The following is a 17093-nucleotide window of genomic DNA, read 5'->3' on the forward strand; positions in this document are numbered from 1 at the left end:
GGGTTTGCAAATGCACAGTGCACACGACAGATCCTCAGGAGTTAATGCAGTAAAAGCGCAGGATTGCGGGATCAAGCACACTGAGGCCGGGAAGGAGAAGCAGAAGGTTAAATGGTCAGGGAGGCCTCTCGGAGGAGGTAACATTTGAGCTAAGATGGATGGATGAGAAACTGCCATTCATGAGGAATGCTAGGAGGGCACCCTAAGCAGACGGAACACTCAGTGCAACGGCCCTGAGACAGGGACATGCCTGGTATGTTTAAGGAACGTTGGGAGGCCTGTGTGGAAGGAGATGAAGGCGAGGGGGGAGGGGGACAGATTGTTTGGGACCTTGAGGGCGAGGAATGTTTTTTGAAAGTGCCACAGGCCACCATCCCACTGTTCCCTGGCTGTCCCCTGAGACTCAGTGTCCTCCACTCCTGGGACTTCCCCTGAGGCCTCCTCCTGCCTTCTGATTCTGGCCTAGCCTTTGGGCTCCCCCAATCCAGTTTTGGAGCTTAGAGTTTGGTGAACTTCAATACAGGGAGCTAAGCTGTGTGTGTTTTGTTTTCTAAAAAGAACTTCACACTATATACACTGTTCTTTATTCCCGTGACCTGTATGGGAGAACCTCTTCCCGTGTCGTGTGGATCGACTCCATTTCTCTTTAGCAGCTACATGGTATTAGTGGGGGCCTCGCCCTTCCCATGCTGGCTGCTCCTGTGTTTGCTCCACAGACAGGACTGCACGAAGCGTCCCCCATATACTTGGCGCACGTGGGCTAATGGAGGCTGTTCTGAAGGGCACACTCCCAGAAGTAGGACTCCTCGGGTGGAGAAAGAGAGCACGTGTTAAAGTTTTCAGCAGCTCTTTTTATACACCTCTCAAAGGAGAGAGCCTTGTGGGCAATGCCCCAGTCTCGGTCTCATGGTAGACGAACTGAAGGCTCGGCCTGCTCCCTGTCCCGGGGTTGATGGGCACAGCATGTGGTATGCCTTACACTGAGTCACATGCTCCCCCGTGCAGGGCATTCTGGGAAATGGGGAAATCTGAAGGGAAGGGAGATGGGCAAGTCCCCTTCCAGTTCCCATGGAGAAACATTTTAGCTTTGGGGTATGTCTCTTTCTCTCTTTTCTCTTTCTGTTTTGCTCTTGGATCTAAAGCTTTCATTTGCCCAGAGAACACTTTAATGGAGCCAGAATTACCCTAGACCTGGAATTCTAATTTGGGGAGGAATATGACCTAACAAAAAAAAAAAGGAAAAAAGCTTGCCACCCTCTCTTCCTTTCGTTGTTAAAATCCCAGAGCTGGCAGCTGAGAAAATGAGAAAGAAAATGTAGATTTCAAAATCCTCAGGAGCCCAAGACATCTTATTTCTTCAAGGGTTCAAAGACTTTTTTTCACTTTCTTAAGTTACAAAATGATGAAATGTAGGTGTCAGTTTTTTAAAAACTAGTTTTTACTATTATTGTTATTATAACACATGATTATGGTAAAATAAATTCAGACAGTTCACAAGGGTATCAGATGAAAAGTAAAAGTCCATTTTTCTACCTTCTAAGGACCCCACTTCCCAGAGGTAATCACTGTTCATCATTTTTTCCAGAATTTTTTTTCTGCATATAAAAGTGTACATTTTTTACCAAATGTGATTATGTTTCACACACCATACATCTTTGTACATGTCATCCCTATGATATAAACATGGCAATTGAGCAGAGTCACGCCTGTAGGCTCTGCAGCCTGGTGGCCTGGGCAGGAATCCTGATTCTTCCACTCACAGGCTGTGCCTCAGTTTCCCATCTGTACAATGAGGGCAGTAGTGACAGTGGCTCCTGCGGAGGGCTGCCGTGCAGAGTTAACAGCTCGTGTGCGTGGAGTCCTGGGATGGTAGATGGTGCCTGCTGTACGGTGAGGGCTGTGCTCCTGTTAGCTGTTACTTTTTCTCTTCTGGGTGTGACAACACCTCATGTCAGGGACCCAGTTTTCACCAGGGAAGTAAGACCTGAGCCCACAGGCTAGGCCAGAATCAGAAGGCAGGAGGAGGCCTCAGGGGAAGTCCCAGGAGTGGAGGATACTGAGTCCCGGGGGACGGCCAGGGAGCAGTGGGACGGTGGCCTGTGGAGCCGGCAGCGGGAGCAAGGGAGCAGCAGAGCCGTGTGCAGCTCAGGGCCGGTCAGCCTCAGGCAGACTGCTCCAGAGGCAGCCCTCACTTCCCAAGCATCTGCTCTGTGGCAGGTACCGGACAAGTGCTTTGCAGCAAACCCCACAGTGCTGTGAAGTCAGCATGTTTGCTCGACAAGCAAACCAAGGATCAGAGGTGGTGGGCTGTGCCCTGGGTCCCACAGCAGGAAGAAGCAGAGCCAGGACTCAAACCCAGGCCTGTCCGCCTCCAGGCTCCTGCTTTTAACCCCAGGCTGTGCCTCAGTGTCTTTTAGACCACAGAGTGTTCTGGAAGGCAGTGCGGGGTCAGCTTTGGGATTGCTTCAGAAGAGGGTGGTGATCAGAGTGACCCGACTTCTGGGATTAGAGCCAAGTAGAAACGTGTGGACAGTAGAGTCGGGGCTCCAGCCCCCTGCCCAGGGTGAGGTTCCTCGTCTCTGGACCCTCCCAGTCACCTCAGGGTGCGTGAGTTCTCTTACCCCAGGTGACAGATAAGGAAACCGAGGCTAGGGAGATCTGATGACTGCCCCTCTGGCACCCAGACCAGAGGTCTGCTGCCTGTGGCCCAGCACTTGTCCATAGGGACCGGTCCCGCTGAGGGCTTCTCCCTCTGAGAGGCACTATCCCTGTTCTGTGGCTGGCAGCCCTGGTCTGGGCCACCCTCATTTCTCACCTGACCTGCTCCCACTCTTGTCCCCACCTCCAAGAGGGTCACTTTTCTGTCCAGCAACCAGAGGGATCCCTCTAAAACTCATACCAGGACCTAGCACTCGCCAGCTCAGAACCACAGAGCTTGCCCGTGTGCCATCCAAGTCCCCACGGTGGCTCATGAGCTCCCGCAGTCTGCCGGGACCCTCCCAGACCTCTCCTCCCGCCAGCCTGCCCTCCCTCACTCCACTCTGGCCTGCCTGGTGGCCTGGGCAGGAATCGTGATTCTTCCACTCACAGGCTGTGCCTCCACTCCGCAGGCTCAGCAAGCCATGTCCTGCCTCACGGCCCAACGCTTGCTGTTCGCTTCTACCTTCCTCCCTCCAGCTCCTGCTCAGATGTCACCCCCTCAGAAAAGCCATCCTCCATCTCCATCATCCCCATCCCTTTACCTGGCTTTATTTTTATCCTTGAGAACAACTCTGTCTACCTCACATTCTGGGATCTCTTTGTGTTTATTTGCTCATCGTCAGGCTCCCCAACTGAAGGTCAGTGCCATGTTCACTGCTGCACCCCCACCCGGAGCAGGCATGGCACAGGGTAGGTTCCCAGGAAGTATTTGTGGGGCTTGTTGAATGGAGAACAAAAGAGGTCCCTCTTCTGTCACACTCATGCCAGGTGAGGTCCAGGAGGTTGCGGCACTCGCCCCGTGACGGCGAGTTGGGCCAGCTTTGAGAAGCAGCGCCTCTGACCCTGACCCTCTCGTTCTAGGCAGGTGGACACCAACACGAAAAATGTCTTCGGGCAGCCGCGGTTGAGGGCGTCCCTCCGCGACCTCCGCTCCCCACGGAAGAACTACAAGTCCACCATCGAGGATGACCTGAAGAAGCTCATCATCATGGACAACCCGGCGCCAGACCGGGAGGGAGATGCGGGCGTGCGTAGTGGGCTGCGCGGGAGGGCAAGGAAGGGGGACGGGCCTCCCTGCGGTCACTCCAGCCACGTCCTGCAGGGGCCTCAGCCTTCAGCCCCTGCCAGCCCTGTTTGGCTGTCTTGGCTTTGTGGCCGGCAGTCAGGACATCACATTGGTCAGGGACAGAAGTTCAGTGTAAAGCAGGCACGTGGGATTATTCCACACTAGAGGACACCACGTGACTGGAAAAGGTGCCCTCATAGGTGCTCACGTCCTTCTCGTGGAGCCCAGGGTGGGAGCAGACCGCACCTGCTCAACTGCATCATGGGCCAAGGGTGGAGGCGGGGCTCCCAGGGCCCAAACAGCAGTCTTCCTTGACCCCTCTCACCTTGTCCCCACGTACCCCAGATTGGGCAGGTACTCGCTATGGGGGCTGAGGTGACCCCAGTCTTTCCAGGGCTCTAACCTGTAGCCCACAGCACTCTGCCCCCAGTGGTCCCCAGCAGTGACTGGCTCTCACTGGTCCAGCTTGGGTCACACTGCCTTCCCTAACCTTACGTGAGGCTGGAGGGTAGAGTTGGCCCTCCAGAACCAGGTGGGCTCCAAGTGGGAGAGGAGGAATCCCCAGGGGAAAATCAGGATGCTTTGACCGGAAAGGGGACAGAAATGGATGCTGGGTGGGTCGGAGCCACAGGTGTCCGGGATGGGAGGAGCCTCTGAGGACCGTGACCACAGGTGAGACCATGGTCACACCCACATCCCTCCCCTGTCTTGGCAGCAGTCGCCACAGAAGAGTTTGCAGCGGACGCTATCCGACGAGAGTCTGTGCAGTGGGCGGCGGGAGCCCAGCTTTGCCAACCCCGCCAGCCTGGAGGCAGGCCTGCCCAGTGACGTGCTCTTCACCAGCACCTGCGCCTTCCCCTCCAGCACGCTGCCCGCCCGCCGCCAACACCAGCACCCCCACCCGCCTGGCGGCGGCCCCAGCACCATCCCTGCCACTGGAAACGGTTTCCCAGAGAAGAAATGTGAGCCTGAGCACATGGGGGCTGGCAGGGGAGTTACCCCGGGATTGGGAAGCAGGGTGCTGGGGGTGCCGAGTGTGGATCACTGGGAGGTCACTGGTGTCAGAATCAGCTGAGGAAGGGACCTTGGGTACCTTGAAGTTCAAGGGGGCCTGATGGATGGGCACTGGGTGTCAACCCCCCCCCGCCCCGGACAAGGGATTGTTGGCCAATCCTCGGGCTCTCCTGGGGGTCACCTAGGCATCTGGAGCACCCAAGGGTTTAGGTCTTCTTTCACCAGAGATGGGAGGTCAGTCCCTCCATGTACAGACTGGGGAACTCATCACCGGGGCCCTGAGGATTGGGGGTTTGCGATGCAGAAGGCGGGGCCAGGCTCCCTGGGCAGTACAACCTGACGTGAGCAGATGTGAGGCTCTTTGTGGTCCTTCTTTACCCTACCGGGTAGGAAGGATCTGTTACTTCATTGCAGAATGCTGGGTGCTGCCTGAACTCTCTGGGTGTGTTATGTTAAATACAGCACAGCTTTCTCAAATCCAGACAACTCTGGACTCCTGAGAGGTGTCTACCCCAAGGGTTTCGGCTGAGGGGCTGTGTCCTGTATTGTCTGGATGAAGCCTTTTGTACACATGGGGTGGGATGGTGGTGGCTCTGGGACTTTTTTAAAGGGTTTATCTCCCCACTTAAAATTCTCCCATGTCTCCCCACTGCTCTGGTGTGTTGGGACCCCACCTCAGCTCCTCAACTTCATGGTTCTCTCCCTGAAATCTTCAGTGCACCAGACTCTCCCTCCTCAGGGCATTCCACGTGGCTGTTCCCTCTGCCGGCCATGCTCTTCCTCCAGCCCTGTTCTTGGTAACCTGCTTCTCCTAAGGACTTTGCTCAGTTATTGCGCTTCCCTGGAGATCTGCCCCAAGCCCCAGGCTGAGTCATCTCCCCCTCTCACAGAGCACCTGACCACCCTCCATTACCTCATTCCACAGTGCTGTGGGCCAGGCTCTGCTCTAGGTGCTGGGCACACAGCGGTGAGCACATCAAAGGCCAGCCCTGCCCCAGCAAGGCTGAGTTTCAGTGGGAATTCCTCCAGTTTCCCTAAGCTTCCCTCTGTGTCACCGCTGATCCTTGCTGCCCTGTCTGTGCCTAAGGCAGGGCCTGGCACATGGTTGGCATTCAGCACAAACTAAGGAGAAGTCAAGAGTCCCATCTGCCCTCTGCATGGCCTGGGCCTCTCCACTTCGCCCAAGCCTGCTCAAGAGCCCTTTCTAAGCCACATTTGGGCTGAAGAGGTGTGGGCCCCGACTTCATTAATGAAGGACCCTCCATGCCAAGGAGCCTCTCACAGCAGCGCCCGCCGTTTTCTCGCTGGGCAGTGGCAGCTGCTCTCGCAGCCCCGACCAACTCAGCAGTGAGACGCTAGCAGGCTGGAGATGCAGAGCATGGTGGTCAAGGGCTCGACATCTTCCTGCTCTCAGCCATTCCCCCTGGGCGTTCACTCGTCCGACAAATGCGTTCTAGCACCACTCGGCCCAAGAGCTGGACCCAGGCCCCCCACTCACAGATGTAACCTCTCTGTGCCTGTTTCGTTGGCAGTAAAATGGGGGCAGAAATAGAGCCCACCTCACTGGGTTAATCTGAGAATCAAGTGAATATATGGAAAATGCTAGCGTAATGTCTAACATGCAGTAAATGCAGAAAAAAACAGCAGCTAGTCATTATTTTTGTTGTTAACATTCTGTCACCTGAGCAGGCATTTTAATCTGTCATGGGTCAGGTTTGCACCTGTGGACTGGAGAGCAGGGTTCAGAGTATTAACAGGGATTATCTCGTCACCAGAGCCTTGAGCAGGGTCAGTGGGTGTGACCATGGGCAAGCTACCTTCTCATTCTGAGCCTTGATGTGCCCTGCACAGCACAGGGTCCTAACAGCACCTCCCTCCTGGCTAATTGGAGGTGAGGCTGAGATGTGTCTTAGCCCCAGCACAGTACCTGGCAGGAGGACGCGCTCGGGGGCACAGAGCAAGCCAGGTCCATCCAGGCCCAGCCCTTCCTGCCTAGCCTGAGTCACCTAATCTCTCCATGCCTCACTCTTCTCCTCTGGCCCCTTCTTTTTAGGGGCTGTGAGTCGTCAGTGAGCTAAGCCCAGCACATGGGACTTACTCCTTGGCTGCAGCGAATGCTGCTGTTTGCACAGTGCTTGTGCTGTCACTTCCAACACCCTGAGACTTCAGCGGCCTCTCTCTCTGCCCGAACCCACCAGGTCTCCCCACAGTGACCCTGCCACGTCTAAACACTGCCCAGGCAATGACGACCCAAATTCCATCTGTAGCCTGGCACTCTCTCCTCCACTCCAGACTCCTGTGCCCCACCCACTGGCTCCTTGTGGGTATCTAATGGCATCTCACAGTCCAGGCGTCCAGAAACAAACTTCTGATCCCACTCCCAGTCTCCCCCATCTCTGCCAGCTCCAAAATCTTGACATCATTCTGGACCCTCCTGTCTCACACCCACATCCACTCTCAGGAAATACTGTTGGTTCCACTTACAAACTAGAGCCAAGATCTGCCCACTTGGTCCTGTCCACCCTTACCTCCCTCCTGGACCATCACAGCAGCCTTCTCACTGCCTCCCGGCTCCCCACAGTCTGTCTTCTGAGCAAAGCCGGGGGACCCTGTGAACACTGCATCGGGTCACATCCCTCCATGCTCAGATCCCACATGACTTTGTCACGGGAAGAGACAAAGTCCTCATCGCAGCGCACAAGGCCCGGTGAAGTCCAGCCCTGTCACCTCTGACTCCACCTCCCACTCTTCCTCTCCCTCTGTCCCAGCCACGTGGGCTGCTTCAATGTTCCCTAAGCCTACAGGCACGTTCCTGCCTAGGGGATTTTGCACTGGCTGTTCCATCTGCCCAGAATGCTCTTCCTCAGGGTACCTCCTAGATCACTCCCTCTCCTCCTTCAGAGCTTTGTGCAAATGCCATCCTCTCAGCAAGACCTCCCCCTAGCACCCTGTTTAAAATTGTACCCACATAACTATCTGACACTCCTACTCACCCTTACCCCGCTAGATGTTTTCCTGCCATTTATCGTGTACTATAGCATTTATTTTTATTATTTTTTTTTTAAACTTTTATTTACTAAGTGTGTTTTTCTAGGACCCATCAGCTCCAAGTAGTTGTTTCAATCTAGTTGTGGAGGGCGCAGCTCACAGTGGCCCATGTGGGGATCGAACCGGCAACCTTGTTGTTAAGAGCACCGCGCTCTAACCAACTGAGCTAGCCGGCCGCCCCCTACTATAGCATTTATTTAATTGTATATCATGGTTTAACAATTACATAATGTTGGGTAATTACAGATAAAGTATAACAATGTATTAATTTCTTTGTTTCTCCCAAGTGGTCATTCTCACCTGTCTCCCCATCTCCACCCTCCCCATCCAGCCAATATCTCGGCTTCAGAGCTCTCGCTGGCTGAGGGGCGGGACCGGCCACTGCGTCGCCTTGATCCCGGGATGATGCCGCTGCCCGACACGGCCGCTGGCCTCGAGTGGTCCAGCCTGGTCAACGCGGCCAAGGCCTACGAAGGTAGGCACCCTCCACCCAACGCCGCCCGCTCCTCCCCCTAAAGGGTGAATGGAGAGCCTTGGGACTTTGGAGGGGACGCACGCTCGGCCTCCAGAATCGGGAGTTTCACACCCTTCCCCGTCACTTGCTCTCTCTGTAGTCCTGAGCGAGTGTCTTCATCTCTCTGATCCTGTTACCTTATCTGCAAGATAGGGGTGCGACTGTGCCCACAGCCGGGGCCTGCCATGAGGATTATATGAAACACCTTAAAACACATCAGGCACAGAATGAGCCCTCGGCAGCTGATCCTTTGTTGTTATTATTATAGGGCAACATTGTAGCAATCCAGATTGTGTTTAGATTTGTTTTGGCTGCAAATGGCAGAACATCCAAATTAACAATGATTTAAACACACAAGGTTTTGCACAGGTAGAGATTCTTGGGGTGGGCGGCCTGGGGCTGGTATGGCATTTCCACAAACGAGTGAGGGTACAGGCCCCTCACCCTGGCAGCGAGGCTGCTAGGGTTCTGGCCATGACGTCCAGCTCTGACCAGCAGCGGAAAGAAGGGCACATCCTTCCCTTTGAGGACATTTCCCAAAGCCTCACTCCTCCTACGCTTACTTCCGTTGGCCAGAGTGTCACATAGCCACACCTAGCTGCAGGGCAGGTTGGGAAATAAGGCCATGTGTGCCCAGCTGAAATTTGGGATTTGTTATTACAAAGAAAGGGAAAACGAATCATGAGGGACAGCTAGCAATCTCTGCCATTTCCTTCCCATGTGACCTTGGGCAAGGAACTTTACCTTTCCAAGCCTCCGTTTCCTCATCTGTAAAATGGGATTCATGGTGATCCCCAACAGACATGAACATATTCTTCCAGCTCATTTTTTTCATCCTCCAGGCCACAGCTCTTTGCTGTCGTCCTCCTGGAAGCCTTCCCTGGTATCCCCTAGTCTGGATCAGGCACCTCCTCTGGGCTATCACAATCCTGAGCCCTCTCTCTGTACCCCCCATTCCTTGCCCTGGCCACTCTGGGCCGCCGCTGTCTAATGGTGTGTATTTCTCCCCACTGGGCCAGAAGGGCAGGGCCCAGGGTCGTCAGCACTGGGTGCCCAGTAGAGGCCTGGCACAGAGCCATTAAACCAGACCCACATAGTACACATCCTTCATTTTTCCACACAAGCCAGTCCACGTGTGGCAGGTGGCCCTGGAGGAAATGACCTCCCTCGTTTACCTCCATTCGTTTGCTTCCATCCCACCCTGCAGCCTCTCCTGACCACAGGATGGAATCAGTCAGACCTCTGGGGAAGGGCAGGGAAGGCAGAATGGTCAGTGCATGAGGCACAGCCTCTGGTCTACTCCAGCTTTACACTTGGGAAACTCTGGGGAATGGCTGCCAGGCAGTGGCCCAACGCTGAAATGGTCATGACCCTCCGGAGCCCTAACAAGCTTGGTGGGGAAGAGTGGTACTTCGTGAAAGAGATGAAACTTGAGCCACAGTGACATTACAGAGCATCTCTTCTGGTGTCCAGCCTGAGGGATGTATTAGGATTCTCATTTGGAGACAAGGAAACAGGCTCAGCCGCCGCAAATTGTACACTTTCAATGTGTGCAGTTCGTTGCCTATCGGTGAAACCTCAGTTAAACCTCAGGCTGTTTCTAAGAAGTAAAGGAGAGGAGTAATCAGGGGGATAAAAAAGCAAAGGGCGGCAGGGAAGGAAGCAGAGTATGTGAAAATGGTTGAAAGTGGCGATAGGTTCGTAAGGACTCATGGCGCTGTTTCCTCCGCTTTGGAGCATGTGTGAAATTGTTGATGGAAAAAGATTTTCAAAGAGCATAGATGCTAAATCCAGGATAGAAAGGGTATTATTTGTTTCTCTCTCCCTTGAATTGTGTGTAACAGCTATAAAAGATATTATGTAGAGAACTGGGGAAATTTCAAGATGTCTGTTTCTTAGACAGTCGTATAAGTGTTGAATTTCTCAAGTATGACAGTGGTTGTGATTCTGTAGGAGAGTGTCCTTATGTTTTAGAGAAATGTAGTGAACTGCCATGATGTTGGTTATCTCAAATGGTGGGGAAAATGTGCACACCTGCAGAAGAGGGGGGAAGGGTGGCCGGTTAGCCCAGTTGGTTCTTAAAGCGTGATGCTGGTAACACCAAAGTTGCCAGTTCGATCCCCACATTGGGCCACTATGAGCTGCACCCTCCTTAAAAAAAAAAAAATCAGAACGGTTGGGGGCGGGGAAAGAGAGGAAATCAATTTGGCAAAATGTAAACAGTTGATGATGTAAGGGAGCGGTACTCGGGTTTTTCCTGTGCTCTTTGAGCAGAGAAGTGTGCAGTTGATCAGGAACCGCCTTTGCCAGGTGGCAGTATATGTCCAGCACGTGCTAACTCCGCTCCTGGCATGGCATACCCTCGGGGCACACCCTCAGGGCACACACGCAGGCCCACCTCCTGGGTTTTCACGCCCTGCCCTCATATTCCTTTGTCTGGCCACATGTTCCAGGGCTCACTGAACCAGCCCCTCTCTGGTGCATTGGGGTTGTCGCCAATTCTTGGTTTTACAGAAAGATCCCCTGACCGTCCTGTTTAAAAATGCAGAGCAAGTGTCTGGGGGGCCCCAGGAAGGTTTGCTTTCACCGGCAGCCCCTGTGATTTCTTTTCTCTCTTCAGCATACGTGACATTCTCTATGTCACGTTTCCTTCTGCTTTTGTAATTTCACAGACATTCTCAAGACTAGAGTGTAGTGAACCCTCATGTACTTGTCACCCAGTTTCAACCCCTCTACTTTAGGCCATTTTTTTCCTGCCACTTAGTTGTTGACAAAAGCAGGTCATTTATGCTGAGACTGGTCCAGGTTCTGCATTGGGTTGTTTACCTCCTCACACTGTTATTTAACTTGTTTCTCTCTTCCTTGAATTGTGTCTAAACTGGTCATTGGGTCTAGAGGTTTGCTCAGCATCACGATGGGATTTTGTTGCGTCCTTCTTTGGTTGAGTTTTTCTGGCAAAAATTCATGCAAATGCCTGCGTGATCTAACAAGTGTGATTGGGGATATGGAGGTGTGGGCGGGAGGTTTGCAGGGAGAGGCGTCGTGTGAGGAGCTGGGAGCCCTGGCGACCCCTCTCCCTTCTCTGTCCGCCAGTGCAAAGAGCTGTCTCGCTCTTCTCTCTCAACGACCCAGCTCTCAGCCCGGACATGCCACCTGCACACAGCCCTGTCCACAGCCACCTGAGCCTGGAGAGAGGGCCCCCGACGCCCAGGACCACCCCGACCATGAGGTGAGGTTCCCCCGGGAACACCCAGGGCCCAGCAACCTGAATCCCTGCAGACAGCAGGCCTGTGTCGTGAAAGAGACCCCAGATGACAGGCAGCTGTGCAGGTCACCCAGCACCCACTCTGCAGTAGCTGGGGAGCCTCCTAATCTTACAGATTTGGAGTCATCTACACACTGGGCCCAGCAGTGACCATGGCAGAGTCTGCCCTCTCCTCGTGGACGGGTGGCCATGGCACTGTAGTCAGCACGCTCACAACTGTTTACTTCCAACTTTGAAAACTGCTAAGTAGAGCCCCCCATTGTCCCCCATCTGCCCCTGGGTCTCCTCCGCATATTCCTAAATGATAAGACTCATCACCTGAAACTCACCTCTTACCTCTGGCCTAGCAGGTCCCTATGGGCTGCTTGGGGACCTGGGGGTGACTGAAACAGGAACCTTGCCCTCATGAGGCTTCCTGGGGGTGGGAGGAGGACAGGGAGACAGACATGTCGCATTTGTTGTCTCACATTTAGTGGAACATCTTAGACTGCACTGTCTTGGCAGAAAATAAAAAGAGGGAGAGAGAATGGAAATGGCATGTTTGCAAGTCCATGGGTGTAAATAGTGTGTTTCACACCATGTGCATACCTGCCCGTGCGGGGCCATATTAAGCAGTTGTGCACTGGACTTTAGGGTGGGAAGCGATTTTTCAGGGTAATTTTGACTTTCTTGTTTGCATCACACACTGGCTTTAGGACTCAACCTCCCCCAAAATGTGGCCGCACTGTAATTACAAGAACTAAGCAGTTACAGAGAGTGCCACCACTTAGCGGGTAGGAAATGGCAGGACCTGTGGCTTCTGGGCGCACTCATGGATTCCCTTTGCCCCTGAACTGGTGACCTCCTCCCCACCTGCATCCCACTTCCCCCTGCAGCTGCAGGTCCCGCAAGGTCCAGGACCGGGGAGGGAGGAAAGGGGTGGGAAGGGTGGGAGAGCCGAGCCCTCTCCCCTTCTTGGGCTGAGACCCCAGTCTCCCTTGGCTGCTGCACCCCACAGGATGTGCCCAGTGAAGCCTTCTGCAGGAAGGGCTGCCCGCTCTCCTCTGCAGGGGCAAGGCAGGCCCCGCGCTGGGGAATCTGCACAGAGGAAGGAGCCACAGGCTGGGCTCCCGGGTGCAGTGTCCCTGCCTGAGCCTGGGTTTCCCTCTGTCCAGTGGGTAATGACGTGGTGACCTCCCATGCTGTGTTGGGCCGAGAGCTCTGGTAGACTGAGACCACACGCTGTGCAGGGTGGGCTCTCAGTGACAGGCGGGCTGTCATCGTCCTTGTCAGTCTCGTTATTAGTTCTGTCCACAAGGTCAGGCCCTCGTTCATCCATCCACTAACGTGCCTCAGGTTCCAGAACAGTGAACAGGCGTGCCGGGTGCTTCGTGGATGTCTGCGGGCTGGGTTTTTTGTCTCGTGCCACATGCACACGTGGGAGGAGTTTCTCCCTAAGCACACACATGGTCCATCCTCCGGGGAGAGCTGCTTCAGCCTTCCACAGGCCCAGCGCTCCCACGGCCCCCATCCCATCCGTGCAGTGCCCTCGCGGGTGGAGCGTGCCGGGAGGAGGGCTGGCTTCGGGCTTCCCCCAGAGCTTCTCCTCCAGGCCCCCTTGGGACTGCTTCAAGAACGGGACTCCCCAGAACCTCAGGGATGAGAGGGGCCTGACCCTGTCCCCTGTCTGTCCAGCGAAGAGCTGCCCCTGGATCTGACCGGCAAGGTGTATCAGCTGGAAGTGATGTTAAAGCAGCTGCACACAGACCTGCAGAAGGTAAGGCCGCCAGGCAGCGCCTCCACACTGCACTTCCCTCACACTCAGGGGACAGCAAGGCTGACGCTCCTATCCCCCCGACCCCTCCCACTCTGGGGGAGGCCACCCAGCTTTGAGTATGGTCTCAAGTGAAGAGTAAACAGGAACACTACCGAAGGCTGGTGAGCAAACAGGGAAACTGTCCCCTGATCTTGGAGGAAGAATAAATTGGCCTAACCTTTTTGGGGGGCAGTTGGACAATATTTGTCAAAAATGTCATTATGTACGATGTTGACCCAGCAATTCCCCTTGTGGGAATTTGTCCTACAGAATTTCAAGCAGGGACACAGAGATCCATGAGTGAGGGCATTCATTGGCTGCACTGTTAGCAATAAAACATCGGAGCCAGTGCAGCTGTCCCTGCACAGGAGAATGGTGACATAAATGACAGGTCACCTATACAGTGGGATATTCTGCAGCCAGTTAAAGTAATCACAGAAGTATATGTGTTTGCTGATATACAAAAGAAGTCCAATATCCTAAGTAACCAAACAAGCTGCAGAACTGTTTCCTAGAACATTATCATACTTTAAAAATAATGTTTAACCTCCAGGCATCACAGGACTGTGTCACGGGTGACAGTCTAAAGTATTTATTGCATTTATCTCCAGGGTGTGGGACAGTGAGGAGACAAAGGGCGGAGGAGAATTACTTGTCGCTTTATGTACTTTGGGTAAAAGGCAAAAAGTGGTGGAATGTAATGTGTGAGTCTCGAGCACAAGGGCCCAGGTTCACATCCCCACCACCACTGAACGTGACCTTAAACGAGTCACCCCCTCTGGAGGTCACGCTACCCTGGAGGGCGTCTCAGGGGAGCCCGTGCAGGCAGCCCTACATCCACATCCCAGCTCTCCACTTGCTCTGTGGGGTTAGCTTTCCCCAAGTCCTGGGGTGGCTGTGAGGGTGACATATATGACCTCAGGGAAACCTCTCGACCACCCCTTTTAGAATTGAGGCAACTGGGGCCCAGAGAGATGAAGTGACTTTCCTGGGGTTACTGGGCTATCAAGAAGCAGAGCTGGGCTTTGAGTGCTGGCAGCCCAGCTCTAAACCACGGCCGAGCCAGGGTTCACAGGCCCAGGCGCGCGTGGCTGGGCCACCGTTGATGCCAGACCCCACCCCGCAGGAGAAGCAGGACAAGGCGGTGCTGCAGTCGGAGGTGGCCAGCCTGCGGCAGAACAACCAGCGGCTGCAGGAGGAGTCACAGGCCGCCAGCGAGCAGCTCCGCAAGTTTGCTGAGATCTTCTGCAGGGAGAAGAAGGAACTCTGAGGTGGGGAGGACATCGCCCCACCCCTCCACCTGGCAGCTGGGGGCTCCTGCTCTCTTGTGTCCCTTAGTTTGGCTCCTGGTTGTAGGTGTGACCAAGATAATCCAGCCAGGGACCCACTGCTCTCCCCATGGACACGGAAACTTGAGGAGGGCCTCCCCAGGGCTGTGAGCTGTGGTCTGCTTGTGGTCCTCCGGCCCCAGTGGGCAGCATGGTCTCAGGCCTCCCTCTCAATTGCTCATCTCTGGTCCCTGGGGGCTGGGCCCTGCCCACACTGGCCCCAGGGGCCCATCCTGCAGGCCCCATCTAGTCTCTTCCTAGGACCAAGCCATCAGAAGCTGTAGGAAGGGAAGAGGGAGGGCAGGAGTGAGTCTCCAAACCCCACAGCTCCAGGAGTTCACAACCCAGGCTTCACAACAGAGTTGGGGCTTGTGGGGCCCCGTGCATAACATATCACAATGGGAAACCAGCCCACTCTCCCCCATGCCCCAGAGAGGTCAGGGCCCGTGTGGAAACAGGCCAGGACTCTCTCTCAGTCCTTGGTGCATGAGCTCCAGGCGGCATGGACATCATCCCCTCCCAACCCCCATCCTTCCAAAAAGCAGCCAGGAGCATTTTCTTAGAGCTTCACTTATTTTCTTGGGGGTCCCGGGATGGAGAAGGGAAACCCCAGCATCCAGAGTCACCTGCTTTGAGGGGGAAATTTTTGCACACCGTTTATACAGTCTTTTTCTATTAGCCCTCGGCCACCCGAGGCCATGGTGCCTGGGCCCCTCCTCCCTCCAGCTCCTGCCCTGCCAGGCATGGCGGCACAGCTGCCACAGCCATGGCCTCTTCCAGGCACCAGGAGGGGCTCCACAGAGCCCCCAGGTCAAGGCTGGAGAGAAACAGCCTTTATCTCCTCTGCTTTTGTTTTCCCTTTACAAGTCCCTGGGCCCATCATGCAGCCCCCACAGCGGGGGGCAGGGGGGTGACACCCCCACTGCTCCCCTGGAACTTTTGCTGTGTGAACCCCCATGAGATGCTGGTTCTCTAAAGGCAATAAGGGGCAGCTTGCCAGGCAGCCGAGCCCGTGTGGTACTATGCTGTTCACCCAGGAAACAGTTTCTTTTTTTCCTTTAAAGGCAAAAATATATATATATAGATATATATATATTTATTTTTTCATGTAGAGTTGCGCCAGAACAAGTATGTATGGCCACAATCTGTGGATGCCCCCAACCTCAAGCTGAGGATCAGGCATGCCCCCCCCCCCCAGGGCTGGCGCCCAGCGGGACTCAGAGAAACAAAGTCAGGGTGGGCAGGCTAGCGCCTTCCCTTTTGGGGAGGCACCAGGCAGGAGAGTTGGCGGGGCCTGGCTCAGAGCAGCAGCTCCTGGCTGGGAGCCAGCCCCAGGCAGCCGGGCCTTTTCCAAAGACCCCCAACGCCTTCTCTTTGGGGCCAAAATCCTCAGGGAAGGGGGCACTGGGAGCTACCCAGGACACAGGCATTTGGGGAGCCAGAGAAAAGGACACTGACTGTGGTGTCTCCCTGCAGTCGACCTCTGGCCCCTGGCGGCACTGCAGTCCTGCAAGAAAGCCCTCAGATCTGCCATCTGCTTGCCCTCACCCGTGTGTGGTGTGCGATGGGACTGCAAGGTGGGCCTGCTGGGTCCTCAGCCCTGGCCAACTACTGTGATGTCTCTGCCCCTCTTCCCGGATCCCCTTTCTGGAAGGGTTCTCCAGGTCACCCCAGCCCCCTTTCCTCAGACCCTAACCTGGAGCCCGCCCCTCCCCCGCTATTTTAAGTTGTCACCTCATCTCTTCAGATCATTCTAATCATTTTGGGGACCTAATCGTGTACATTAAGTGTAAATTATGATTTTGGGTTTTGTTTTCTGTTATTTTTTAAGGATCTCTGCAAAACGAATCTATTTAATTTGAGGTTGGTGTTCTGATGGCTGGAGATAGCAGGGGTTTTTTTCGTATGTTGATTTGTTTCATTTGGATTTTTTTTATTCTTTATTGTCTTTTTTTTTTCCTATCCCTGTCTTGAGATTTTCTGGCATGTTTCTGGAGGTTTCAAAGGAAATAAATGTTTCATAGAAGTGGTTTGTGTGTTCACTAGCTGGGCAGCTGCCTGGAGTCACTGACCAGAGGGTGTGGTCCAGGGTCAACCCCCTCCTTCTATGCCCCTTGTTCTAATATCTCTCTCTCTCTCTCTCTCTCTCTCTCTCTCTCTCTCTCTCTCTCTCTCTCTCACACACACACACACACACACACACACACACACACATGCACTTCCCTAAGCACCAGGGAACACCAGACCTGCAAGCTTCTTTTCCTTAAGATCCAGCACTTAGAATGTAAAAAGTCCTTAAGTTAAAAAGGAGCTTCTGGGCGGCTGGTTAGCTAAGTTAAGTTGGTTAGAGCACGGTGCTTTTA

At 54.3% G+C, this 17093-nt stretch overlaps 1 protein-coding gene across 6 annotated transcripts in view; it reads left to right on the forward strand.

The window, feature by feature from the left end:
- Positions 1-16756, forward strand: part of SIPA1L3 (signal induced proliferation associated 1 like 3) — a 270995-nt gene extending 254239 nt beyond the window's left edge. For 3 of the 6 annotated variants that reach the window (XM_081031969.1, XM_081031970.1, XM_081031968.1), the window contains 7 exons: positions 3562-3727; positions 4482-4728; positions 8160-8303; positions 11436-11571; positions 13282-13363; positions 14529-14673; positions 16207-16756. In XM_081031969.1, the coding sequence (XP_080888095.1) occupies positions 3562-3727; positions 4482-4728; positions 8160-8303; positions 11436-11571; positions 13282-13363; positions 14529-14672 (919 nt within the window). In that variant the 3' untranslated portion in view covers position 14673; positions 16207-16756. The remainder of the gene's footprint in view (positions 1-3561; positions 3728-4481; positions 4729-8159; positions 8304-11435; positions 11572-13281; positions 13364-14528; positions 14674-16206) is intronic. The other 3 variants (XM_081031972.1, XM_081031971.1, XM_081031973.1) reach the window with 3 other exon arrangements.
- The last annotated feature ends 337 nt before the right edge of the window (positions 16757-17093 follow it).

Source organism: Rhinolophus hipposideros, assembly GCF_964194185.1.
Source record: "Rhinolophus hipposideros genome assembly, chromosome: 21".
Lineage (NCBI taxonomy): Eukaryota > Metazoa > Chordata > Mammalia > Chiroptera > Rhinolophidae > Rhinolophus > Rhinolophus hipposideros.